This window comes from Xiphophorus hellerii, chromosome 15 (assembly GCF_003331165.1).
Source record: "Xiphophorus hellerii strain 12219 chromosome 15, Xiphophorus_hellerii-4.1, whole genome shotgun sequence".
NCBI classification, from domain to species: Eukaryota; Metazoa; Chordata; class Actinopteri; order Cyprinodontiformes; family Poeciliidae; genus Xiphophorus; species Xiphophorus hellerii.
Window position 1 is genome coordinate 2,627,532 of NC_045686.1, and position 27,255 is coordinate 2,654,786.

The 27,255-nt window shown below is 37.8% G+C and overlaps 1 protein-coding gene across 2 annotated transcripts in view; it reads left to right on the forward strand.

Moving 5' to 3' along the window:
- fam184ab (family with sequence similarity 184 member Ab) overlaps positions 1-27,255 on the forward strand; it is a 129,592-nt gene that overhangs the window by 73,984 nt on the left and 28,353 nt on the right. For both annotated transcript variants that reach the window (XM_032585597.1, XM_032585596.1), the window contains exons 8-15: positions 40-221; positions 2,188-2,373; positions 10,099-10,221; positions 11,529-11,690; positions 11,814-11,935; positions 15,588-15,738; positions 19,331-19,543; positions 26,329-26,482. In XM_032585597.1, the coding sequence (XP_032441488.1) occupies positions 40-221; positions 2,188-2,373; positions 10,099-10,221; positions 11,529-11,690; positions 11,814-11,935; positions 15,588-15,738; positions 19,331-19,543; positions 26,329-26,482 (1,293 nt within the window). The remainder of the gene's footprint in view (positions 1-39; positions 222-2,187; positions 2,374-10,098; positions 10,222-11,528; positions 11,691-11,813; positions 11,936-15,587; positions 15,739-19,330; positions 19,544-26,328; positions 26,483-27,255) is intronic.

Consider the following 27,255-nt stretch of genomic DNA (forward strand, 5'->3'; position numbering starts at 1 on the left):
ATATAACTGTGTTGATCTGTAACATTTCTCTCATGACAGGTCAGATAAGCAGCCTGCAGGCCACCCAGATGACACAGGAAGCCGCCATCAGGGACCTGGACAACGAGCGCAGCCGCCTAAAGGACAAGGTGCTGCGGATGGAGGAAGAGAGGGAGGCCCTGCAGAGCCAAAGCAAAGCGCTGGAAGAAAGACACAAACAGCAGATCCAGTCCCTGGAGAAGGTCTGTGTGTTTGCTTAGAATTCATGCAAGGCTGCAAGTTACTGTTATGAATAACTAAAAGCTGATCAGGATGCTGAGGCTGATCCGTTCTGTAGACTGTAGGGAAGCTGAACAATAGTCAGCATGTTGCTGTTTGAATGCAGAGTTGTATCAGATTAATTCTGCTACTTTATGCTAATAGGATGAGGATGCAGTGTGACAGAACTCAGTAGGCAGCAACTCAGTTTGCTGTGAATCAAGATGGATGGATGGATGGATGGATGGATGGATGGGCGGATGGGCGGGCGTAACGGTGAATGGTTGGATCAATGGATAGAAAGATGAATGGATGGATTCTGAATGACTTAATTCTTATTTCTTGGTTGGAATGAATTGAATTGAACTTTATTATTGTAATGTGTTGAAATCAGATCAGATTTACTTTTTGTGTAAAATATTTTAGTAACGTTGTGTTTCATGTTCTTATCTTCTAACTCTGGTGTCCATTTCATACTTTTTTATTCCTATTTATTTATTTTTGGTTTGCAAAAGTGTAATTCATTCGACCGTGTTAAATTAATATCTGTTCTGTTTACTTTCACCCTCTTTCTCCACTGCCATTTGTATCTCTTACTTTGCTTAGATTTACATCCAATATTAGGTCTGCTGCAGATAAACTGCAGTAATTTTCTGCAATGTTGAATTTAATGCAAAAAAAGTTCAAACTGTTCGGCTGCAAAGTCTGTCGATCACAGCTTTAAAAAAACTGCGAAGCAAAAACAAAACAAGCTTTTTAAAAACAAAAAGCCTTAAAGGTCAGATGATTTGTGGAACAGTTTAGTCAGCCGGCCAAGCGCAGCAGACAGTAAATGTCAAGTGTTGCTGCTTCATGTGTGTTTTCCCATCCTTTTGTCTCTGACATTTGTGCAGTTTAATCCTGTGGGAGCTGGGAGAGGTCTCCCACTGGCTGCGGCTGCTGTGAATTTCAATGCTTTCCCCAGGAAAACAGAAGATCAGCTAAACTTTACTACACTTTTCTGTCAGAGTGGCCTCCAAGGCACACAGCTATGGTGAATAACTGGATGTTTCAGTTGATTGGCAAAGAAAATTTAAAGATATCTAAAGTTTAAGCACATACAAAATATAATATTGGATCATTTTTATCATTTGAAAGAAAAAAGCTGCTCATTTTGAGGATTTAGAACAGTCTGTCCTGCATCTTTTAGATGTTTTCCAACAATTATTTTAGTTATCTGATTAATTGATTAATCAGATTAAAAAATAATCTGATTCTGCAGATTTTTTATTTAACCACATGAGCCTTCTTATACAATATTAGAAATACATTAAAAGATGCAACTAAACAAATAATCAAATAAATTTTTCAAACGCAAAAATTTACATTTATTGCCTAAAATGCAAAAACACAATTTCTTTAGTGAAAACTCGAACATTTGTAGCGAAGGAAATACTTTTAATATCAACATATTCAAGTCAAGTTTTTTTCTGCTTTACTTCATATCTATACAGTTTAGAGCTGATCTGTTACTTTGTTGATTAACTGATCAATAATTGGACAGTAAAGTGTGCTTAATAGAAGATGTTTTTGACAGAATTTGAACCAGGTGAAGGTAAAAGGGCGGTATGGATGAATGTAGTTTGTTTTGTTGCAACTTGTTGAAATGTGAAATAAACTTCAGTGGAGTATGAAAACAGAATATGTGTATAGGTTTATGTCTGGTTGAACGATGTGTGTGCCCAGTTGATTTTTTTTTTTCTTTTGGGGGGGTCTATTGTAATCCATAGGGGGCCCAGAAAATCTTTGGGAACCACTGCTTTAGATCATTCATAAGATTCAAGGATAAAGTTTTGTTTTTTGTTTCAGATAGAGAAAGCATAAACACAAACAGAATCAATATGATGCTGGTCAGAGAAATGGCCTCCGATCTGCTTAAATCTGTTCATTGTGCCTTGTTGTGTTCGTCAGACCCTCCATGAGGAGAAAACGTCCCACGAGAAGGACATGAGGAGCGTGCGAGCTCACTACGAGGAAGAGGCCAGCCAGATGAAGGACGGCCAGGCCCGCGCTTTGGAGGAAGTGGCCAAGAAGCACCGAGTGACCCTGGAGAACACGCTAACCACCGCGGAGAAGGACAAGAACCGCCTGCTGGCTGTGAGTCCCCACACCGTCACACACCAGCAGGCTGACATTCACTCCTCCTCAAGGTGAAGTTACAGTGCAGAGCCAGGGAGAATCTTAAAGCAACAGCGAATTTGAAATATGTTTAACCTGAACAGACAGATAATCGGGAGTGACTCAGAGAAAATACAAGCTGTCAGTCCGTCTGCTTTCTGCTGCCACTGCCTGCCAAAAGATCTGCTCCTGCCACTCAATTCAGTCTGTTGATGTTGTATCTGTTTATAACTGAGTGGCTTTGTCTGCTCGGGATCAGAAGCAGCAGCTGGTGAATCCAGAGAGCCTCCACCAGCAGAGGCAGCTAAAAAACTAATGGTTAAAGTAGAAAATTAACAGGTTTACAATAAAAAATTAACAGGTTTAAAATAAAAAACTATCAGGTTTAAGACAAAAAAAAACCTGCCATGTTTCTATATCCATCCATCCAAGTATATTATATCTCCTGCTAAAAGGAAAAGTCGTTTAAAAAAAAAATCTACCCAGTTTGTATTTTCATCCAGGTAGCAGAGATTCTGCGGAGAACTGCTGATAAAGTTGTTCTCTGTGGGGAAGCAGCGCTTGTTAACTTATCCACAAACTCTCTGGTTTATAACAGGCCAACGTTTTTCTCCGACCCAACCATCTGCTGCAAGGGCGAAAAAGCAGCCATTTAAAAAGCTGTTCCACTTGGTTCTGGAAGCTTATTAATCTGTTGTTTTTTGGCTCAGCATCCAGTCGGGTTCTGGAGAATCCTGCTCTTTTACATAATATATTACAGACATTTTGTAGATTATTTTGAGGAAAAACAGAATCTGATCAACTTTGTGTAGATTAGAAACTAATTCTGAAGAACATAATGACAGAGAGGAAACAGGAGAAGGAACAAAAAAAAACAGCTGCTGTTGTTTTGTTGGAGCAGTTAGCCTAGCACTGCCTTAGCCATGCTGGGGTTCTTCTTCTTCTGAGTTTTGATTAATGGTGTTAATGGTGATGTTAGCGCCACCAGTTACTACAGCATTAATTTGTCTGTTTAAAAAAATGTGTATCCATCCATCCATCCATCCATCCATCCATCCATCCATCCATCCATCATCCCTAATAAAATACAACTTTTCAGGTTTCCAATTCAGATTGTATAATCAGATTACATGGCCCGTTTAAATGAGCTTGTTAAATGCTGTCAAAGTGATTTACTTCAGTAAAATACTTGATATGTGAAATCTTTCTCTGTTTCTGTAGTTAGTTGTCTTAATTAAGTTATGGCAGGATTTAAGGATTTTCTGCCTCTGAGGTAAAAATAGAGATAAAATGCAAATGGAAAAGTTGTTTCCATTAAAGTACTCTGCAGATTTTTGGCTGCCAGAAAGAAATTAGTTTGTCTGGTTTTGCAGAAAGACGATGTTCAGGACTATATTTTATTTTAGTTCACTTGTGTTACATCCAAGCAACTCTTTTTTTTTTTTTTACTGAATATAGGTCAGGAATGTATTATCGCTCCACACACACATTTAAATTCAGCCTTTTCCGTCAGATTCCTTCACTTGGGTGGCAGGTGATTGAACCTGAGACTCCTGCAGAAAAGCTGCAGTTTGTTGGGGTCCTCTGTAGAAAAGGTTCATCATAAAGAGGTTGCAACAGTGACTAAGAGGTTGGCACACCTAAATGAGAAAACGCAGCCTCCCTGCGTGGGTGCACATTTATATTTACCACCTATAACAGTCATCTGGGTCACTTTGCATAATCTGCTGGAAATGTGAGCAACCTGGGGCTGCTTCTGTCAATTCTGCCTTTTTGTGTTACAACAGATTTTTTTTCCAAAAATAAAAAACAAATCCTGGTGACGCCACGTCACGCAATCTGCCTGATGATGAGTCACGCAGGTGATACGGGTGTTTTTGTTGCCATTTAAAGCAGGAGCTAAAACATCTACCCCACACAGCTGCGTCGCTCTGTGGTCGACGGTTTGACACTAATCAGGTTAAAATCCTGCCCACACAGCTACAAAGGAGCAAAGAAAGCTCGTCTATTTTCAGGTTCTGCACTACATATTCTCCTCACGTACTTGGGTATTTGTCACTTTTGCTCTTTCAAACAAACGAGGAAATTGGGCTTTGCGGAAGCGCTGCAACTTTGACATTTAAAAAGGTGCAGAATGCATGTGTTTTTTAAGTTTAAACTCCCGCTTGAATGCTGATGACATTTACTTCATGTACAACTCAGAGGAAAGAGGGAAAAGAAAGTAAAGTAGAAACTAGACGGCGCTGATTTGATGGGAAAAGATGGATGAATGCTGCAGAGCGATACTGAAAGGCGTTGTGTGAGAGTTTCTAAAACATCCAGGTTTAATAATTTACTCCCTCTTACTTAGCACAGAGGTCGGCTGTCCTGACCGGCCGCAGGCTCACACACAAAGCCACTTCCACCGCCTGCCAGCTGCAGAGTCTGTTTTTAACTCCTGTGAAAAATAGGAGTTTCTCTTTTCACCTTTTGACCAAAATGGAAGCTTTAGTGTAAAATCTTGAATATTTAAAGTGCTTTAAATCATAAAAACATCATGCAGTCACCAATTATGACACAGACAATAGACAAAGTCATCAATCAAATGCACATTAAAAATGTTGATCAGTGATCCAGTTGTCATGTTGTCATGAAGTGTCATTCAGTAAATACTGAAACTTTTAATGCAAAGCTGCATTAAAAGTTGCATAAAAGGGGGCGTGCCGTGGTGGCGTAGCGGTTAGCGCGACCCGTATTTGGAGGCCTTGAGTCCTCGACACGGCCGTCGCGGGTTTGACTCCCGGACCCGACGACATTTGCCGCATGTCTTCCCCCCTCTCCTTCCCCGTTTCCTGTCAGCCCACTATCATATAAGGGACACTAGAGCCCACAAAAGACCCCCTGGAGGGGTAAAAATATAAAAATTATAAAAAAAATTGCATAAAAGGGCCGTTAACAGTGTCAGCTTTGTGTTAAGAGTGTCATTATTTACACAATAATCCAAAGTTGACACTTTTAATGCAACTTTTAATGCAAAGTTGCATTAAGGGTGAATTAAAAGTGTCAACTTAGCATTATTTGGTAAATAATGACACTTTTACTGCAAATTGTAAAGCAGCTTTGCATTAAAAGTGTCATTATTTACCCAATGACACTTCATGACAACAGTCATAATCTTTCATTAAGACTCCTTCATGTTCATGACAATGTCATGTCAGTCTTATACACTTATCTTCAAAGACAATGTTACCTGCATCTCTAACCATGTGGGTTTTAAGCCTCGATGTAAAGGAACTCAGTGTTTCAGCTGTTTTGCAGTTTTCTCATTTCAGCCAGTCCACATCCATCAGAACTGCTCGTTCCTTTGTGCCTAATGTTCAAATTAAACCCAGCAGCTGGGTTGGTCTGATACGAGGCCAAACCCGTCTCCTGGGATTACAAACAGGACTGGTTAATGAGTCGCCGCTCCGAACCGCAGCTCACCTCTCGTTTAGCTGCTGCTGAGGCGTACGCTTCCTCCAGCCTGGAATGGCCTTGTAATGGTTCCCAGTCTCCACAGAGGCCTTATCCCAGTCACACAGAGCACAACCGCTGATCTACTGCTCTCCTGCATCAAAGTTGTGCAATAAGAATGTGTTTTAAATCATGTTCCAAGGGATGTAAGCCATTCTTTCCATATAAGGACTTCCTCCCTGAACTCTGCTGAACAGTAATGGCCGCTGAGGCTTTCCTTCAGTCCTCACTCTGCCATCAGTTATTTTCTTGACAAATGACAGGCCAGACAGATGATCCCTCTGTTCATCAGCACCTAATTCTGTCGCCTGGTCCAACTTTAATCTAGTAAATGATCTTTTCTTTCATCAGATGCAGCTTTTCAACACTTTGAATCATAATGAGTTCTCTCCGTGAAAGCAGCGTTTTGAATTTAAATGGATGGGTCTGCTCTGCCTTTGTTGCGAGTTGCGAGTAATAAAATCAATCCCGATGCGTCACGATTGATTTTTTTCAGTTTCAGTATCAAAATTGCCCACAAAGCCTTTGATAATATCACACAGACGGCAGTGATTTAATGTTGTTTTGTGCAGCTGAAAGTAGGAGACAATGGATTCACTTCACAGGGCTGTTGGCTTTGAGTCCAAATTAAACTATGCATTCCTTTTTTCCCCACCATGTTCCTCTGGCCTGTATCTTACCGTTTGGATCCTCTGCAACATCATATGATGGTTCTGTTTTTCCAGATAGAACTAAGCTTTCTGTCGAGGTGGATGAAGTTATGAATAAACCCAAAACTTTCAGTGAGTCTAAGCGTATGTCTTAAGCCGTTTAACAAATTCGTAACTTGAAAATGCTCCTGTCATGATTGTGTGGTTGATGGTGGATCCATCAAATGCAGGAGAGAGAAGAGCTTTAATGGGGGAAAAGTGACAATCAAAAACCATGTGGAGCACAGGGAGCCAGGGGAGAACAAATAAAAATCAGAAAACAAACAAAACCACAAGGATTTCACATGAATTCCTCCAATTGTCTGGATACTTCTGGTGTTTTCTTTGCACCGGTATCTTCAGCTTTTCTGTTGAGTGACCATTATTATTTTTAAACACAATCCTTTGGTAAGCTACCTTTACGCGTCAAACTGTGAGCTCATGTCACGGGAAATAAACGACCGTTGATCCACTAGATTGACTAAATCACACTTTAAGAGCTTCTCATAAGTAATTTCTCACGCTTTGCTTCTTTGCGACGATATTCTGTAACATCCTGTTTTTAAATGCTTCCCTCTGTGTAATGAATAAATGTCGCAAACTGTATTAGGCGTTAGAGCAGATTCCCTCGGCTCTAATTGTCCTTGGAAAGTCATGCTCATCTCACAGTGTAACAGAAACAATTGTCCACTAATAAGCAGGCATAATAAGCCGTATTACACTGACGATTAGTTCTTCCTCTCACCTCAGTCAAGGACGACCAAGATGCTCTGAAAAGTTTCTAAAGATGAATGCAGTGAAAAAGTCAATCTGTAATACCTGCAGTAATGTTGCTTTACTGCCTGAAATTATTATTTTTTTTTTTGAACAAAGACTTTATTTTATCAGATCAATATTCAAAATCAATGATTAATACAATAAGTCAGAAACAACAATTTCCAATACAACCAGACAAACAGTTGAACAACAACAACCAAACAAGTCGGTGAGCTGAAGATCCAGGATTTTTTACATGGGGGATGAAATAAAGGAAAAATCTTCCTCGAGTGACTTTTGTCTTTATCATAACGGAGATATGTGTTAAATCTACCTATAAAATATGTGCCTGTGTGTTTACATTTATCTTACTTACTACAATATTAATTGGAAATATGTCTTCAAAGGGTTCCATCTTTTCTTAAATAAGTCAGTGGACAAGTTTAATTTTGCGGTTATTTTCTCCATCGTATAAACGTTCACTAGTTTCTCTTTCCATTGATTTACAGTAGGGGGTAATACTGCCTGAAATTAAATTAAAAATGCACCAGAAGGTTTTAAGTCCGTGGTCCGCAACCAACGGACCTCGGTCCGGATACGGACCCATATGCCATCCCATCCGGACCCGGAATAAATTGTTAAAATATTTGTTAATTTTGACGGGAGAATTAATTTTAAACCGGAGCATTTATTTTTTTCCCTATCTGACACAAGTGCTTTTACCAGCACTGCACTGAGCAAGGATTGGAAGCTACAAACCAATCGCGTGCGAGTCATACTAACCACGTGGTTCAACTAGCGAATCAAATCGCCAGCTTGAACTCAGCGCGAGTTGTATGAGCAAACCGAAGCAGAGGTTTGTAGCCAGGCACAGACATCCACGCAGTGTGATATAAGGAAGAGGAGGTGAAAGGCGAGCAAAAAGCGATTGAAGCGAGAAACGCAGGGAGGTGATACAGGAAGACAGGGCGTGAATTACAGTCAGAAGAGGTGCAAACACTATGGCGCTTTCTAAAAAGAGAAAAGTAGATGCCGAAAATCGAGCGTTCAACACGGAATGGACGGATGCATACATGTTCATTCTTCCACCCGCGAGCACGAAACCAGTGTGCCTCATATGCTCCGAAACCGTGGCACTTATTAAAAGTGCCAATGTCAAGCGTCACTATGAGACTAAGCACAAAGCATTTGACCAATCATACCCCCCTAAGTCCGAACTCCGGACGCAGGAAATTCGAAGTCTCACTGCCCAATATGATCAGTCCACCAGGGTATTAAGCCGTGCTTTCAGCGCACAACAAACATACACAACAAAAATATCGTTCCAAGCTCACCAATGAGCATCTGCACATGTGCATGAGAATGGCCCTGACCTCCTTCAAGCCCAGATTTAAAATGTTGGCAGGGCAAGCCAAAGCTCAATTCTCACACTGAGCAAGGGAAATTGGGGGAAGACAGATGTAAGAGAAATCTGTAAGAGAAATAGTTCAGGTGTTTTGAGAGTTGTTTTGTTGAGCAGAAATATTGAGATTGTTCAAACAAAAGGAAACTGAAGCTGCTATTTTTTCTTAAGCACTTTCTTTATTTTTGAATACATAATTTAGTTATTTTTAATTTAAACTGCAGCCACACAATGTTATCCTGTGTTTCAGTGCTAATAAACTTCTTTGAAATTATTTTAACCTGTATTATTATTATTTTTAACACCATGTATTCCGATATTGTCATACTGCAAATAGACGATATTGCGGACCTCTGCTTGAGGAAATTTCTTTGAACTGGACCTCCTCACAGTTTTCTTGAATACCCCTGTTTTAAGTCTTATTAAATTTTTCTACATGTCATCTGGTGACTATTGCAGACCAAACTGTGCATGTTTTAGGGAGAACTACTCATATTAATTACTGAATGAATGAAATGCAAAGTAATATTAAATGAAAAATTAAATGAAATGTTGCAAATTGATTTTCTTGTCTGTACCTGATGTGGTTTAATTGTGTAATTTTAACTCATGTAAAATATGAGGCTAAAATATGGGGCTAAATTGGGGCCAAAAGGATTCTTCAAAAGAAAAAATTTAAACTGAAAAACAATATCTCAAGCTGAAAAATAATTTTGAAACTGAAAGAAATGTTTCGAAACTAAACAAAGGATGTGACACTGAAAAAAAAATGTCAATACTGCTTTCAAATTTGAGGGGTTTTTTCTGTTTCAGATTTTCTTTCTTCTTTTAAATAAGTTTTAAGGCCCCAATTTTTTTTTCTGTTTCATATTTTCTTTCAATTTCTAAATAACTTTTCAGTTAGAATTTATTTTTTTCAGTTTCAGTTTTTTTTGTTGAACAAACTTTCTGGCCCCAATTTAGCTCCGTAGTGGTGTGTTCCCATTTATTCAATTTTCAAATTTTCAGGCTAAATATGTTAGAAAAACCAACAGACTGTTTGTTTTCACATGACTGTAGTTTAATCAACTTTCTTTAAAGTTGAATCTTTGTCCTAAACATTTAAACATCTGCTGTCCATTTTGTCTCAAATCTTATCTATAATTTCCTCCTGGATAATTATTACAGATTTATGGCTCCATCTTCATGTCCAAAAATATAAAATCTGGACAAGTAAACAAGTTCATGATATGTTAAATAAGATCCAGCTGCAATGCGGCATGTAATTAATGTCCTGCAGTGGATAGTGAGGGGATCAGATTGTAACTGGAGCGTCACTGACATGACATTAATCTCATAACTGATTTAATTTCTCTGTTTTATCAGGAGCTGGAGCAGCAGTTTGAGAAGGAGCGCCTCTCTCTGGAGGAGCAGAAGACGCTCCTCAGTCAGCAGCTGGACGAGATGAGGGAGGAGCTGACGTCCAAACTCAGAGCAGCCAACGAGGAGGTGAGACTTCTCCCAAACCTCTGGATATCTAACATCTGCAATCCTCTCTGCAAAAATAGAAATACTGACAACACAACATCAGAGCCTTAACTTTCTGTTTCTGGAGTAAAAACGGTAACAGATGGAACATAACTGAGATAATAAATATAAAATAGTTTGTTTTATCAACCAATGTGCTTAAAAAGAAACGTAAGAATTTAATAAAAGGTCATATATTTCTTACATTTAGAAAATAAAAATAATTTTGGTAATCCCCTCTGACCTAAAACAAGAAACATTTATTCTGATGTAACGTCAAATGGTAAAAAAGTATCTGAGTTAGGCCTGTCACGATAGCAAATTTTGCTGAACTATTAATTGATTTACCGTTTATCGCGACAGGCCTAATCTGAGTCCTTGAAAATGATTGAATTTAATTTAGCTGTTTTCAAGGTTTCAAGGAAAAGTGTTTGATATTAAAACTGCACCGTTTTGTGATGAATTGTTATCTAAAGTTTGATCAAAAGCCTAAATTTGGAAAATTATATTTACAGTTGAAACTAGATATTTAAATTTACCTAATAAAAAGACACACTTTTTTTCAGTTTGAATTTAAATCACACCAAATGTTTATTATTTTAGGTCAGTTAGAATTACCAAAATTATTCTAGATGTATAAATAAAATTTTAGTTACTGAAGGATGTAGAAAACTGACAAGACATTATTAATCATAAGATACATGGTGAATTTAAACTGTTTTCTTTAGTTTATTTGTTTTTTTATCTTCAAAGTGTGGTCCTGGAAAAGTTTGAAAACTCTCTTTGAAAATGCTTGAATGTATTGTGGGAAAAGTGCACAAACCCTGCATCTTTATATTTATTATATATATAATAGATGAATATAAATAGTTTAACAGTACATGTTACTGTGGAATATCATCTTTGCTTCCCAGAAATCATAACATCAACAGTCTTCAGTCAGGGACTCCATCAGATTCGATGCAAGACTGACTGCCACTGGAAATCCTTCAGCATCACTATCCACAAGAACTCTTTATAGATACTTGGATGACATTTAATTTCCCCTTGGAATTAATAAAATATTTTTATTTCAATGCCACTGTTTAAACCTATTTTTGCTAGATTTGTAGCTTAGGGAAAGCATTTAATGCTTAACATTGCATGTCAGCAACATTTATAAAGTTGTACATATTTTTGATAAAAGCTGACTGAACAAAGAGCTGCAGAGGCTAATTCAAGGTTGTTTCTGCACTGAGAAGCACAGGGTGCAGCTGAGTTTAGGTCTGTCCTGTTCAACCCTCCTGCAGGTGTACCGGCTGCAGCAGGAGGTGCTGAAAGGGGAGGAGGACTTCGGGACAGCGGAGGGCCAGATCTCCACCCTGAAAGAGGCGCAGGACAAACTGCTGGAGGAGCTGGACGCCACGCGGGCCCGACTCAGAGAGACCAGCAACCTGCTGACTGCGCTGCAGGTAACTTCTACCGCACATCTGATGGGAAATATAATCTGGACCTTCTGTATGACAAAAGATCAATATTATTGATAAATTCACAACTGGAAGGATCACCAAGATGTCCGTCTGTCTGTTCCTCAGGGAGAGCTGGAAACCCAAAAACGTCAACATGAAGCCAAACTCATAACCACCAAAGAAGAAGAAAAGCATAAGATGGACAAGATGGCGCTGGAGCTGGAGCTGAAATGGACCGAGACGCTCCGGTAAGTCTGAGCGTTCGGGTCTCTGCCAGAGCTTCACCCAGTTTAAATTCTGTAAAAAAACAAAACAAATCTGGTATAAAGCATCTTTTATTAGCCAATTATTAATCTGTTAGTCCAAAAAAAAATCAACAGATCAGTTTTTAAATGTATTGATAAGTGAAGCAGAAAAGACTGAGCTTTCCACATGGAGATGTTGGAAGTATTTTCTTTAAAGCGCTCACTAAAGGAAGGCTTTTACTGCATTTTCTGAAATAATTATTTTCTAATTTAAAAAATTTTATTTATTTTTTTTTACCTGCATATTTCAATGGATTTCTAATATTTCATAAAAAGGCATAAGTGAAAAATCTGCAGAAACTGACAACTAATCGTTAGTTGCAGCTCTAGAATAGTCCATGAAGCTGCAAAAAGTCCCAAGGAATTGTGGGAACTTGTGTTTTTTTATATGGTAAAAGCAGAAACTATGCGATGACTCAGCGTTTTCAACACTTTAAAGTTTCTATGCTTGGAAACCAATTTGTACTTTTGATGCTGAAGTCACTTTAGATGATAATGAATACCAAAATAAATGGATGAGAATAAATGCTCTGCCCCACAGGTGTCAGTATTTTTTATTTAAAATGTCATGAAAAGTACAGACTTTAAAGTTTCCACAAACGTTTGCTGTTGGAGAGATTTATCTCACTAAATGTTAACTAAAGAGCCAATTTAGGGTCTAATTCAAATGTTTTCTGCTTGAAGCTCCGCTGCTGAGGGAACAACACAGCTGAAAGGTGACAAAAGGGAATAATTTGAAACTGCATTCATGCAGAAGAAGCAGTCATAAACTTGCATGTTTAAAGGCAAAGTTTACAAAATAAACAGTGGAAATCTGCATCTAAATTTAATTCAGATATTGATCCAACCTAAACACTCTGGTGACGAACGTCTTTCTCTCTTCAGATTCTGTAGAGCGAAGAATCTGAGCATTTTTAGTCTAAGACAAATAAGAAATATGGAAAACAAGATCTTTTTAGAGTTTTTTTGTATCCAATTCAAGAACAAATAAAAGAAAACTCTACTTTCGCTTTTTAATTTTTTGTTTTTTGGTCGTAAATTGAAAATGGAAAGATGAATGATTCACAGATTACCAAGCACTCACTTTATGCATTTCTCGTCTTATAATAACTGCTAATAACATTGAATATTTATATGCATGAAAATAATACTAATAAATAAAAAGTCAGCTTTTTTTTAATATGGCTTTTGTGAAATTATCAAATTTATGTGGTAATTTTAAAGGTTTTTTTCTCTGTCAAATGTGAGAATTAGACTCAAATGGTCTTTTCTTTGACCCTTCATGTCTCAGAAAGTTACTTCAAACAATTTGAAGGGATTTCTCCTTCAGGAATATCTGATATTTTCTTGGGTTTGAATTTCGGGGTCGAGGTTTTGTGTACAGTTGTTTGCAGCTAAACATTGAGACTGTGAAGCTAAATGTCAACTAATATTTAATCACCTTCTTTATCATCTGCAGCTCAATAATCCCTGACTGGACATTTGAAAATCTTTGTGGCGATGTGTTTCTCCTCTTTGAAAGTTTAAAAGTGCTGCGAGTGGAGTGTAAATATGTTTTAGATGTATAGAAATAGATACTAAATAGTTAACATTTTGTTGAGAGAATGGACAGAGATGTGTTTCAAAGAACATCACTTTTAATTTCACTTCTTTAAAAATGAAGAGTCTCCATGGAATATTTGAAAAAGTATTCTTTGGTCATCAATTCTCCACGGTTTCTGTAGGTTTTCTTTGTACTTTGGTCACATTTTAATTGAATTTCACTTATTTATTTATGTTATTGGTCCTGGTGCTTTGATTGGTCATGGGGGAAGAAACTGTCTCTCTAGCTCCAAGCAATAACAGCGGTGCCATCTGCAAATTCACTGATTGGTCAGTCATTAGTACAGAGAGAAGAAGAGTGGGGTGAGAAGTCAGCCCTGAGGGACGCCGGTTCTGATGGTCTAAGCTTTAATTCCCTGTGTGTGGTGAAAAAATTGATCTTTCTCTTACTCTGTGTTTTAGTCCAAATAAAAAATATCATGGCCGTCTGATCTGCAGCTCCAGGACACCTGGATCCTCACAACTGCACGTTTTTCAGGAGATGGGTTCACTTTTGTGAGATCCCGCTTTCAGGCTGACACTTTCTAGCTTTGAGTGACAAAAAAAAAACCAAAAAAAAAAACATGCTCGCCTGCTGGATACTCCATTTAACAGCTGCCATTTCAACTCCCACTCAGCTATTACATTGACAGCGTGCAGACACACACATTCATCTAGGAGGCGAGGCGCGGAGGTGGGAGCAGCGGCGTTAAGGAGAGATGGTCACCCACTAAAAGCTGTGTTGGGGTCTAGCGGCACAAGACAATTTATTGCTGCCATTAGGGGGACATTCAGCTCTCTGGAGCACTTTTACCTTAGTGGCAAACTTCTGGGTGAGTGTTAACGTGATTGTGACCATTATGTACCCTTCTATGCAGACAGAAGACAAAAACTGAAGGAAACCAAGGATACCTTTGCTCAGCTCTGTCTAGTCAAAAGGAGACTAAAGATAAAGAAGGATGTTTGATCATTCCTCTTTCTGCAGTCGTTCTAGATCAGGGATGCCCAAGTCCAGTCTTCGAGATCTGCTATCCTGCGACTTTCAGGGTGCGTTCGCTTTAATCAAACTCAAGTTTGTCTAGAAAGTCTGGTTCAATTGGGAGGGTGTGGATGCCAATCAAACTCTGATCCGGACAAAAACAGTGAACTCTGGTCCACCAGCAAACATCAGTCTCGGTTTGGGTGAAGTGAACTCTTTTTGCGGTTCGAATGCATATTTGAGTGCCTCCAAAAGCAGGAAGTGGACTACAGCACAGGGCATTCTGGGTAAATACACCCAGCGCAAATGGTTTAGCCTAGTGATAGCAGGAGAAATGGGTTGTGTTTGTTTACCAAAGACAAAAGTGAAATGCTACAGCCATTAATATCTGTTGCTTCTCCATTTCTGTTTTCGTGAAAAAAACCCCACAGAGGCTGAAAATATAACAAATATTGCAATAGAACCAAGTTTACCAGAACCTCTGTCCATTTAACAGACGGACTGAGTTTAGTTTCTCTGTTGATGTTTTGGATCATAATCCTGTTGAGTCATTCTCTGTTTTCTGGCAGAGGCCACCATATGTTAATTTATACTGTCAAGGTATTTCAAAGTCCCATCAAAAGAGATCCTCTACATCACCTAGCAGTGGGAAATATCCACATATAAACCCAGTCAAGGGTGTGTTGGGGTGTTTTCAGACCTGATAGTCTGGTAGATTCTGTTTGATTTGGGACCAAAATTGCAACATTTTCTACAATACTGGAGCGGTTTGCTTTCACACTGTGTCAAACAATCCAAGCTAATGGAAAAAATTGTTCCCCTCCTCGCCTCTGGGGGCGCTGCACCAAGAACCACAGAAGAGAACAACATCAAAACTGAGCGCAACTTCCTTCTTCACAAAATGGGAAAATGTCCAGGTTACAGATCTACATTTGGAGATCATATGGTCCTCAGTTTTTAAAGTTTTTATTTTCCTCCTTTTTAAACAAACTGTTCACCTGTTTCTGAATTACTTTTTCTTTTCTTTTTTTACAGGCAGGAATGCAAGAAGCTTCGAGAGGAGCTGAGAGAGGAGCATGAGGAGGAGAAGACTGCGGCTCTGGCTCAGCTGGCGCAGAGCAAGGAGCAGGAGCAGAACAGCGCCAGGGAGAGCTGGCAGAGGAAAGTGGACGACCTGCTGGAACAGGTGTGACTTGCACATCGTGACTGACCTTCTTCCAAGTCTTCCTCATCTTATTTACATTCTCAGAAAGCAGGAGAAATAGTGGCTGAATGTCAGGACTTTAAAAACTACAACAAATACATTTTTGAAGACAGAAAGACGTAATTCGACTAGATCTGTCACAATAAATTGTCCCAGAAATTATTGCGATAAATGATAATATTATTTTGAGACCATTTTCAACTAATATAATAGTAATGCCATAATAATAATGGAAGAACATGTTCTCAAAGATCACTAAACTGTAAACTCAACTGAACATTTAAAAAAGAACTAATAGTTCTTTTGGATTAGACAAAATTGAGCAACTTTTCCCCCAGAAAGAATAACATGCATACAGAATCAGAAGCAAAAAAATTTGAGGAGGTTTGGTTTTCATTTTATTCATTTGTTAAAGATGCAAAACTCACAGATGAAGAAAATTAAATAATATTTGTGTGATAGTGGTAAATTAAAGAAAATTGTTGGTATGTAGAAATGTGAACGAAAGCAACAGATTCAACACTTTCCTCATCCAGTTTTTGGTAGAAAGAGAAAAATGATAAATCATACAAATAGAAATTATTGAGCTCATTTTAATTACATTTATATGTTGCTTATTGCGACAGGTTTATCTGAAGAACAGATGATCCTCATCCTATAACCTCTGGTTTTGTTTTTTTACATGAAATACTTGATTTTTTTTTTAGCTGAATGAATGTAATGAAAGCAGCTGTGAGAAAATCAATATGCTGGAAGAAAAGAAAAGAACAACAAAAAGAGCAGCGACTGACTGTCTCAGCTCTGTGTAACACAGACAGCAGCAGACTCCTAATCATTGCTCTGTAATATTAACGCGGCGCGGCGAAGCTGCTCTGTTGTCGCCGTCACACTGGAAGTTCGTTCCTGCGTCAGGCGACGGCGGCGCGTCGTCCTGCTGCCACACAGGCAGCTAAACTATATTTATCCAATCTGATGCCAAACAGGAGCAGCTTTCATCTTCGGGATGGATGCACTCTGACAGGCGGGATGGCGTTTACAAAATCTAATGACCTGTATTTTAACAGATGGAAGTGATGTCAGCGGCGCCTTGATGCAGGAGCTGATGTGACGTTTAGAAGAAGATCTTCTGTTAGCAAAATGAGCAAGTTTGCCTTGAAAGCTCAGCTAACTCCTCAGAGAGCTGAACTATAATACAGCAAAGTGTTATAAAAATAAAAGTTAGTACACCCCAGTAAACATTCAGTCCTTTTTGTTATTATTTATCATTAAAGCTGCAGGATGTAACTTTGCTGTATTGGACCAGCAGCAACAAAATTCTTAGAACTTCTTCAATTTTGCTAAAAAGTTTTTACACTCTCTTCTGGTCGTTTTTGGCTTTTCTGAAAAAGAGTTAATGCGCAAACACATTAGCAAAATAAATTCTGACGTAGCGAACACTGGTGGGTTTGTGCCTTACCAGAGGCAGAAAAAAGTGCAAACATGGAGAGCTGGAGGTTATTTTTAAACTTTCTGAAAAGTTGGTGGAAGAGAATCTGAGCTACATTTTCCTCTGTTTTGTTTATCAAGTATTGTTTATAAAGCTGGACCACAATAATTCAGATTCAGGTGAACGGATGACTCCATGGAGAAAGATGACCCACGTTGGCCCATTTTCCTTTCAAGATAATTATTTCACAGAACCAGAAGATTCTTATCTAATCAGAACAGCTGTTTATTAAAGCTTCAGTATATAGCTTTTATAATTAAGATGTTTTTTTTTTACATATTTATTAAAACTGTCACCATGTTGTTATAGTTTGTTTTGAGACAGATAATCTGTGAAAAAAATCAATCTCTCCTCCTCCTACCTGAGCTGCTGTCTCTGTCTAAAGAAATCTACGGTTCCCAACCAAAAACAACCAATCAGAGCAAGGAGGAGGGGCTTAGCGCTGTTAATCAACCTTATGTACTCGCTGCTAAATGTTCTAATGTTGAGAAACAACCGTTACTGGAAAACTGTCATTGGTGGCCATGCTAACTAGCATTATCATTCACAGCATGCTATGCTAGCTTCAGCGTAGCAAAGAGCAAAGGGGGAGTGATTGACGGCACTAAGACCCGCCTCCTGTCTCTGATTGGTTGTTTCTAGTTAGCACTGGGAGAAGGCAGATGAGATCAATTTCTTTTCACAGATCATCCGTCTCATACTGAACTATTACAACATAGACATAGTTTCAACAAATATGTAAAAAAAAACAAAACATATTTTTTATAAAAGTTACACGCTGTAAAACATATTGATATGTTTTCTAGCACATGATAGAAAACAGTAAATGACCTGGAGAAGCTCGTGTTAGCTAGCATGTTGTGAATGATGATGCTGGTCAGCTCAGATGTTTCCTGTAGCCAATCTGAGGAAACTGAGGGCTTAAATTATTTTAGAATCTTCTTTTTATCATCCTGATTGATACAACTCTAGGATTGAAAAGGGGTGTACTTACTTTTATCCCGTGACTGAAAGCAAAAATCGCAGCTTTCACCTCATGAAATCTAGTTTTGTTGTGGGTAAAAGCGTGCAACATTTTTAGAAGGAGACTTAAAAGGAAAGCTTACCGTATGCAGAGCAGCAAATTAAAAATGAATTAATTACACGGGTTAATAAAATTTAAGCATTCCCCTGTGATCTGCTGTTTTTGTTGAGTTTAATTTCAACACAGTCATTAAACTAAACTTAGTAACTCAACCTAAATACAAACCTACAGATTAGCGTCTTGTATGGTTAACATGAGACCTTTTGTGCTTTTAATAAACGTTACTAACTTCAAGTTGCATCTGGGAGTTTCACACAGACTGTCAATTTAAAACTGTCGCAATAAGCAATAAATACATTTTCTCTCATTTTCTTTCATCTCTTTTTCTGGTTGGTAAAAGTCTCGACAAGCTCTGTTTTTGAAGGAAAGTTTTGTTTACAGAGACTTCATAATTCATTTTATTTGTTGTTTTGTTTGTTTGTTTTGGATATTTAAAATGTCTTCCAGTTCCAGCGTTAAATGTTCACCAGGATTAAAGTTTAATAATTGAGATTTTTTTTTTACCTGAAAATGGTCTTAAAACTAAAATATTATTGTTTATCGCAATAACTTATGTTATGCAGAGCATATTTTGCTAAAAAAATAAGCTACTTTTATCTTTTTGAATGAGCTTTTCTGCCTTCACAGCTGTTTATGTTAGCAGCTTCTACAAGGAGAAGTTTATCATTAGACAAAGATGTATTCACCATGCTTCTGCAATCTGTCTAGACAGACTAATCTACTGAGTCACACTCCTTCCTTCCTACCAATAATGGGTTTCAGCGAGCCTTTCATTGCATTGCAGCTTTAGTTTATTATGTTCTGCCATGAACTCAAAGTTATTAGCATAAAGCTAAAAGCTTTTCTGCTTCAAGCTTTGGGATTAAAAAATTAGTTCTAAACAAACTGATTGCCTCTTTTTCTGCTTCTATTATTCTGCAGGATGAACCGAACGTTCACCGATGAACTAAACGCGTTCGATTTAAAAACCCTTTGTTGTTTAATGTTGTCTGGTTTCTGTGCAGATATCTCTGCTGAAGCAGAGTCTGGAGATGCAGCTGTCGCAGTCGCAGTCCTCGCTGCAGCAGCTGCAGCACCAGTTCAGCCAGGAGAGGGAGCACCTGCGCATGCAGCTGGACGAGCTGCAGACAGAACATCAGAGGCGGCAGCAGCGTCTGCAGGAAGCCCACCGCTGCGCCATGCAGGACATGGAGCACGCCAGGCAGCGCGACCTGAAGGTCGGTGAAGGGCGAAACATGCACAAACAATACAATCTCATATTAATCCTACCTCTGTGTGGGATTTCAAAAGAAATCGATGCTTTATGTATCATTAAAGTTCTTCAAGATGTTTTATTATCCACACTTATCTGCTAGTAACTACCAGAACCAGAATGCACCATTTATCTCTAGAAAAACACAAAATCTTGTGCTTTGTGCACTTGAAATTAGATAAAACTAACTTGCATATCCAGCTCTGGAAAAAACTAAGAGCCCACTTCACTGAACTCCTTTGAAAACCTCCTGGCTATTCCACCTAATATTGTTGCTTCTGAATGAATATGAATTTGAGTGTGAGCTCTGGAAGTACTGCATTTTTTCATTATTTTGACCATTTCGCATTTTCTGCAAATAAATACAAAAGTTTTGCTTGTAATTTTGCAGACATATTGTCAGTAGTTCATAGAATAAAAGAACAATGTTCATTTTACTCAAACATAAACCTATAAAGAGTAAAAAATCAGAGAAACTGATTAAGTGGTCTCTTAATTTTTTTCCAGAGCTGTTGGATATAGCAGTTTGTTGTAATTCAATAATTCTTTATTGTTGCTGAAATTGGCAGATTATTTCACTTCTAGCAAGACATTTTCCCATGAGAAATAATCTGCCAGTGGAACAGAGCTGTTAGCAAAAACCCCAAACATTATACTCCAGTACGAGTAGCATCTCTTCAGTTTACTTTTACTCAAGTAAAAGTAAAAAGTAGACGTTCAAGAAATTACTCAAGAGTAAAAAACTTTGTTAAAAAGTCTACTAAACTACTGAGTAACTGGTCAAATTATCACTTAATACTTAAAAATTACATAATCTGACTGAGCAAAATATAAAGTCAAGTGGAAATGTAGTTTATTTTCTAAAGACGAAAATGACAATAATTCATATAAGTAATAAAAATAACAAAATCAGGAAAAATAAAATTATTCCAATTTAAAACGTATGAAACTGTGTGTGTCTCTTTGGTGAATTTTTGGTCATAATAAAATTACTCAAGTAAAAAGTACATCGAAGTAAAAATACTCCTGAAACTATTTTCTTCAAAAAAGTTACTTAAGTAAATGTAGCTGAGTAAATGTAACTAGTTACTGGCCAACTCTGCAATGGAACTAGAACTTTTTCATCCAAATAATTTTTTACTTGCACAATCTATTATTTCTTACCGGTAAGTTAGTTTTGTTTGCAGTAAAACATGTATGTTTTTTCTTCATTCTAATAATTTTTTGTTGAGTTTTGTTGAGAGAAAAGCCAGATGGAATCCTCCATGATGTTACTATTAATACATTTGGGAGCTTTTTCTGTTTTCTTAGCCCATAATAGAATCTTTTCCTGCAGGCTGTAGGTTGGGTTGGCTCTCAGCTTTGGTTCATGACTCAGATGAGCTGGAAACAGGGTCAGGGGAACACAAACAATGCTACAGCAGTAAGTTTTCATAAAATCATCTTGTTTGCTGCCTGCAGGCTCAGCTGTGTTATTTCAGGTCAGTGGAGTTAATGTCTGAGACAGCAAAGTGGATTTCATAATAACAGAGCCATGGTGGGGGAAAAAGTATTTAGTTTCCTAATTAATGGAGGATGATTTTGTTTTATTTTTGTATAAATAAAAAATTTCTTTAAAAATCCAGTGAAGTCAGTTTCCTTCAAAAGTCACAGTCCTTCTGCGTAAATCTGCACTGAAAAAGTACAAAATCTCAAGTACTTTTGTTTTATTTCTAGAGCAAATATCTTAGAACACTTCAAATAATACAAAATTAACTTAATGTAACAATTAGGAGCTTGTTTTAAAGTATTCTATGTTTTCCAGACACATGGTGTCATTTCATAGTACAACCATGTTACTACCTTCAGTTATTATAAAAACGTCAAATATGATTTAAAAGAAATTTCACTTCCTGATTTAAAGCCTAGATATTGGACCTGTCTCTTTAAAAGTTCTCACAACATGGCTTCTCTGTTTAACAACATTTTCACTGCTTTTCACTGAGATGCAGCTCCTATGATGAGCTCACCAGGTGTTTGCTAATTTCTGCTGGCTAGTCTGAAGGAGCTGAGTGGGGGAGGAGCTGTGCCCTGAAGGCGGAGCTATGTCCGCCCAGGTGTTTTGCAGAGATGAATGGTTGAAATGGAGATTAAAAGTCACTCCAGGTATGTTTTTGATGAGGGAGTAACATAAAAACATGATGTAAAGCTTTTTAAAAAAGGTGATTTTACATAATACTGCCCCTTTAAATCAATAATTCCTTAATATTGATGAAAAGTACAAGGTTTCTTCACATATAACAAGACTGTTAAATAGTCTGAAAGTGAAAGAAATACCTTTTTATTGACTTATAAGCTCCTATATTTAGCTGAAAAGTTATTTCTAGTTTTGTCTTATTTTAAGTGTATTTGCACCAAAATGTTGTTTTTGGCATGTTTTCTTTCACAATTTTGCACTGCTTTGCTATTTCAAAGGGTCCAAGTACTTTGCGAGACAGAATTGCCAACCCACTTGTGCAAATCTTTTGTTTCTTTTAAAAACCGATGAGTTTGACCGTTTTGTGTGGCGGTGGAAGCAGCTGTTCAGAACAAGCCCAGCTACTTGACATTTTAATTCAGCTCCGTCTTGTCAGAGTCAAGGTTAGAGCTGCAGTGACTCATCGCCGCCGCGCCTCACTCTCTCTGACAGCGCTGTCTCTTCTCTGCTTAATGTGGAAATATGCACGCTCCAAAACAAAGCCCGCGCTCCTCAACGTGCCAATGAGTCGTCGCTCGGCGCTAATCCCTCCGTTTCAGCCAAGGTCGATGTGGATCAGCCATACATCTCGGTTTTAAATCCCCTTCTCCTCTTGGATGCTGTAATTGTCAGAAAGCTGCCGGTCAGAGAACAGCGTCCTCGCATGTGTTGCTGCCAACTATTTGACTATAAATTTGAACAAGGAAGAGCGATTGAGTCATGCAGCTCAGTTTTTAATATTCTTCTGTAAACTCACTGTTAACTCTGATTTGCGGCGCTCACTGTGGCTGCATGTTGGAGTCGCTCCGTTTCGTTACTTCTGATTTGTTCTTTTTGTATTTTGTTTTATTTTTCTGGATGGTATGCAGCTAAAAGGATTTTCCCTTTTACTTTTTTACTTTTGAACAGATGTTATGATTCTTAACTGTGGTAAAAAAGTACTTATTGTAGAACTAAAGATTATTTTATTTTTGACGATTAATCAGATAAACAATGAGCAAATTCTGCATATTTTCCATTTAACTTACAATATAAGTAATACATTAAAAAGGCAAATGAACAAATATTTTAAGAAAACAAACATTTTATTGGCTGAAATGCAGCAACGTAGCATAACTTTAGTTCATCTGAATCAGGCGAAGCTAAAACTGATCGTCGAGTTTTGGCTAAAACACATTTACAGACAAAAGTGTTTTTATCTCGACTGCAAAATGTTTATATTTTTGTAAAGAAAATTTGGCTTAAGTACTTATATATTGTTTTTATATTGCTAAAAAAAATAATGCATTGTTTTTTATCAATTGGCCTACTTTGGAGTCTGTATAGCCCAGTTAAGGACTAATTGATTTTTTGTGAAGAATCCTAATATTAATTTTTTGTTTGCAGTTGGGAACAGATGAACATCTCATAGCTGAAACACTACCTGAACTCTGACCCCAAATCCCAGAGGAGTTGAAAAGAAGGCTTTGATCATTTTAATAAATATGTTAAAAAAACAACTTATTTTTTAATGAAAGTTACGTACTGCAGCTTTAATTTGATTACTGGATTGGAAATAGTAACGTGTTGGTGAAAAACGAGGTCAGATTACTGAATTTACAAATAAGGTTACAGTCTTCAGTCAGAGGCCTCTTCAGATTAGTTGTAAGACTGACTGCTACAGCAGAATGTCCACAGCAGCTGCTTTTCCATAACAAATGTGCTCAAAACATTGTGAATGTTCTGCTAATGATGAAAAGACACAATTTCAATATTGTTGTGTTTCCATTAAATAAGAAACACAAATAAAATCACGCGTTCATAAATTTGTTCAGGTGATAAGTCATTAAAAAACATCCTCTCACTACTTCCTGTTTTCTTCTTTGCGGTTTCTGCCAGTAGTAACATCTGGTTGTTGATCATGTGACTTGTGTGATGCAAAAAAAAGTGCTTCCATTGCAGTTTTGCCCAATAAACCAATTTCAATATGGCCGAAAATTCCTATGTTTCCACTAAGCAAATTTATTAAATATAAATATCAAATTGCGCACTTATATAATCAATGGAAACACGGCTCTTTGAAGATCCTTGAATGATGTAAATAAATAGTTTTATCAGAAATATTCTCCTCTCTGATGGCATTAAGAGGAAACTTTCTGTGTAACGACGAAATCATCTGAAGCATCTTTCCTCCCGCTGCAGTCTTAGTTAATAAGCAGAGAAACTGGGAGTTAAAAGCTTTACGGAGGGCTTTTATATCGAGGTGCTGTTTATATTTCTGTCTGCAGCGCCGGGGAAAGCAAACTCAATTATCCTGAGTGGAGCCATTTGAAGGATGATTTGTGAATGTGTGTTTTATGCGTGTTAGGCTGGATGGCGGCGCCTGGTGTTATCTCTTCACAGTTCACAGGAAGTCATATCCAGGGAGTAATAAAGTAGCTCCAAATCCCTGCAACACGAGCGCGCGCACGTTCACATAACCAGATTTAATTCCCGCCGATACAAAAAGCTACAAATAGAAGCGGCGAGGAGCGGCTGGCAGTTTATCTTCTTTTGTTTCACTTCGTTTTGCCTCCGCGTTGCGTTCATGGTGATAAGTGTTCTTTTCGCAGCGCAGGTTGATTTTATTACGGCACAAAACAGAAAGTTTCCAAATAAAAATGGCTGCAAGTTCGGGAAGTTTCAGGGTGACTCGCAGTGCAAGCCAGAAGTTTACATTCAGCGGGTGAAAAGTGACATGGTCGTTATTTTCTGTCTGTCTGAAGTGAAATCAGAGCAAACTTCAGTTTTTACCAAAATGATTCTTCATCTTATAAAACGATTCTTCACGATGATGATGCTAAACTCCGAGTTCTTCCTCTCTGATTCTCTCCATCAACAAAACGACAAGCAGCGACCGAGTCTCTTTCTGGATATCCTTCCTTCTCTCCTTCCTCTTGTTTGCTCTTTTTTCCTTTCTTTCCTTGTTCCTTCCTTCTCTCTTTCCCTCCCTAATTTCTTCTTTCAGTTTGTCCATCCTTCTTTCATTATTTCCTTCCTTCCTTGCTTGTCTTCTCCCTTTCTTCCTTTTCTCCTTCTTTCTTTCCTTTAGTTTGTCCATCCTTTATTTCCTTTTTCCATCTGTCCTTCCATCCTTCTTTCCTTATCTCATTCCTTTCTTTTTGTTATTTTTGTATCCTTCTTTTATTATTCTTTCCTCTTAATTTCCCTTTTTACTTTTTTCTTTCAGTTTTTCATCCCTCTTTTCCTTCTTTCCTTCCTTTTTTCATCCTTTCTTCCTTTAGCTTGTCATGCCTTCCTTTTTTTTCTTTTTTCCTTCCCTCATCCCTTCCTTCTCTCCTTCCTTTCTTGCTTTCTTCTTTCAGTTTTTCCATCCGTATTCCCTCCTTCCTTCCTTCATTAAAGTTGCGTCTGACGCTATAACACAATTTACAGAAACGCTGCAGAAATTTTATATAATAATTAATAACTGATAAAATCTTAATTTTATCAACATGAAAACATGTTTGCAATGCCTTCTGTATCATTTTATTCTTATTTATTTTTTTATTATTTGTAAAATTTCTCCATGTTTTTGGAAAATTGTGTCCGATCCTTCATCTGGATCCGTTTCTTTGATCCTGGATCAGAAATCATTTAACTTCCGAGTTCCTGTGTTGCCTTCAGGGAAGCTCGGACGTTAAAATTCAGCTACGCCGCTCTCACGCCTCACTTCCTGCAGCTCAAGGGGTCAGGATTAAGGTCAGCTCATGTTCCTCCATGTTGTTGATGAAAAATATCGACGGTCCATTAAAAGAAGAGAGTCGGAGGAAATGAACGCAGCAGCAGCATTTCAGTCAGATGGTAATTATGGGATTCGCTGCGTTTAGTAAAGATTAATGGGCTGCCTTTAATTAAAGGGATGGAGCCGCCATTTTTACAAAAGCACCACTGATCTGTGGCGAAGACCGAGGCAGATTAGTGGGTTTTAAAACTCACTTTCTCATTCCTCCATCGCTGGTTGCTTCAGGACAATGGGGATTAGCAGGAACCTGAAAAACGCGACGCTACCGCTTTAAAAAGGCTAAAGCAGGGTGTCCAAAGGGAGGCCGGGGGCCATTTGCTCATATTTTTATTTCTGAATCTAAGAAAATTTCCAAAAGTTGAAAATGTTTGACTTTTGAAACTCAGAAATGTCCTTTTTTTTTTTCTAGAAGATTTCTGAGATTAACCTCAAATTTTCAGATTTTTTTTTTTACCAGTCAGTTCTTTTTTTAAATATATATACTGTATATATATATGTATATATATATATATATATATATATATCTACAGTCACCCTAATACGCCGTCGTACATTCATTTGTCATACAGCAACATTAACCTGCTTGAATTTTAAAGTTTCAGTTTGCTGTAACCAGTGTTGGTTTTGTATTTTCTAATCATCCATCGTTTATTGACCTTTTCGGGACATATTTTGTTGTCGTCGTTCTCTTTCTTTAACAAACAGTTTGGCCTTTTAGTGCATCGTCTTTTCTCGTTCTACTCACATTTTCCTTCCTCTGTGCCTCCATCAGGACCTAGAGGAGCGTCTGCGCCATCATCACCACGCAGAGCTGCAGTCGCTCAGGGAGGCCCACCGGCAGAGCATCGAGACGCTCAAACAGCAGTCAGAACAGGAGCTGCAGACTCTCCGCTTCGAGCTGGAGGACGAGGGCAAAGCCATGCTGGGTGAGGGTTCCCTGCATCTGAACTGTCAGATTCATATTTCCTCTCATCATCAGCTTTTAGCATGGAAGCTAATAAAACCGGTAGAAGTTTTACTTTACTTTTCAAATTGGACAGATATTACACCCGGATTATTCAAATACAGGCAGACATCGTTTGGAAAGTTTCACATTGAAGATTAACTTAAATGGGATTGTGTGGAGTAGTAAGAAGCAGTCAGTGTCTTACCCATATGAGGCAGCTGTCAGTCATCTCAGTTTGCAGTAAATGTAGGCCTGTTGCAATAAATCAGTTCATCGAATGAAAAATTAAAACAAGTTCAATAATTTCCATTTGCATGATTTATCATTTTTCTCTTTTTTCTACCAAAACGTGGATGATAAAGATCTGCAGTTTGGTACTTTGGTCTCAACTAGCTTCTTTTTTTTTTAGAATAATTTTGTTCTTTCTGTAGTTTTGTTTACTTATTTTGGATATTTAGAATGTCTTCCAGTTACAAGATTTAACATTTGTTGATCTTTGAGAAGGTTTTCTTGATTTATTATGCCATTACCATTATTGAAAATGGTCTCAAGACAACAATATTATTGTTTACAACAATAACTTAAGGGACAATTTATTGTTCAGAAAAATTTATTGTGACAGTCCTAGCAACACATATTAACCACGGTGTCCATGCATCCTTGAAAAGTCTTAATTAAGGCCTTGAAATGTCTTAAATTCATTAAATAAATCATGTTAAAAAAGTTTTAATAATTTTGCAAAAATTTCCTTAA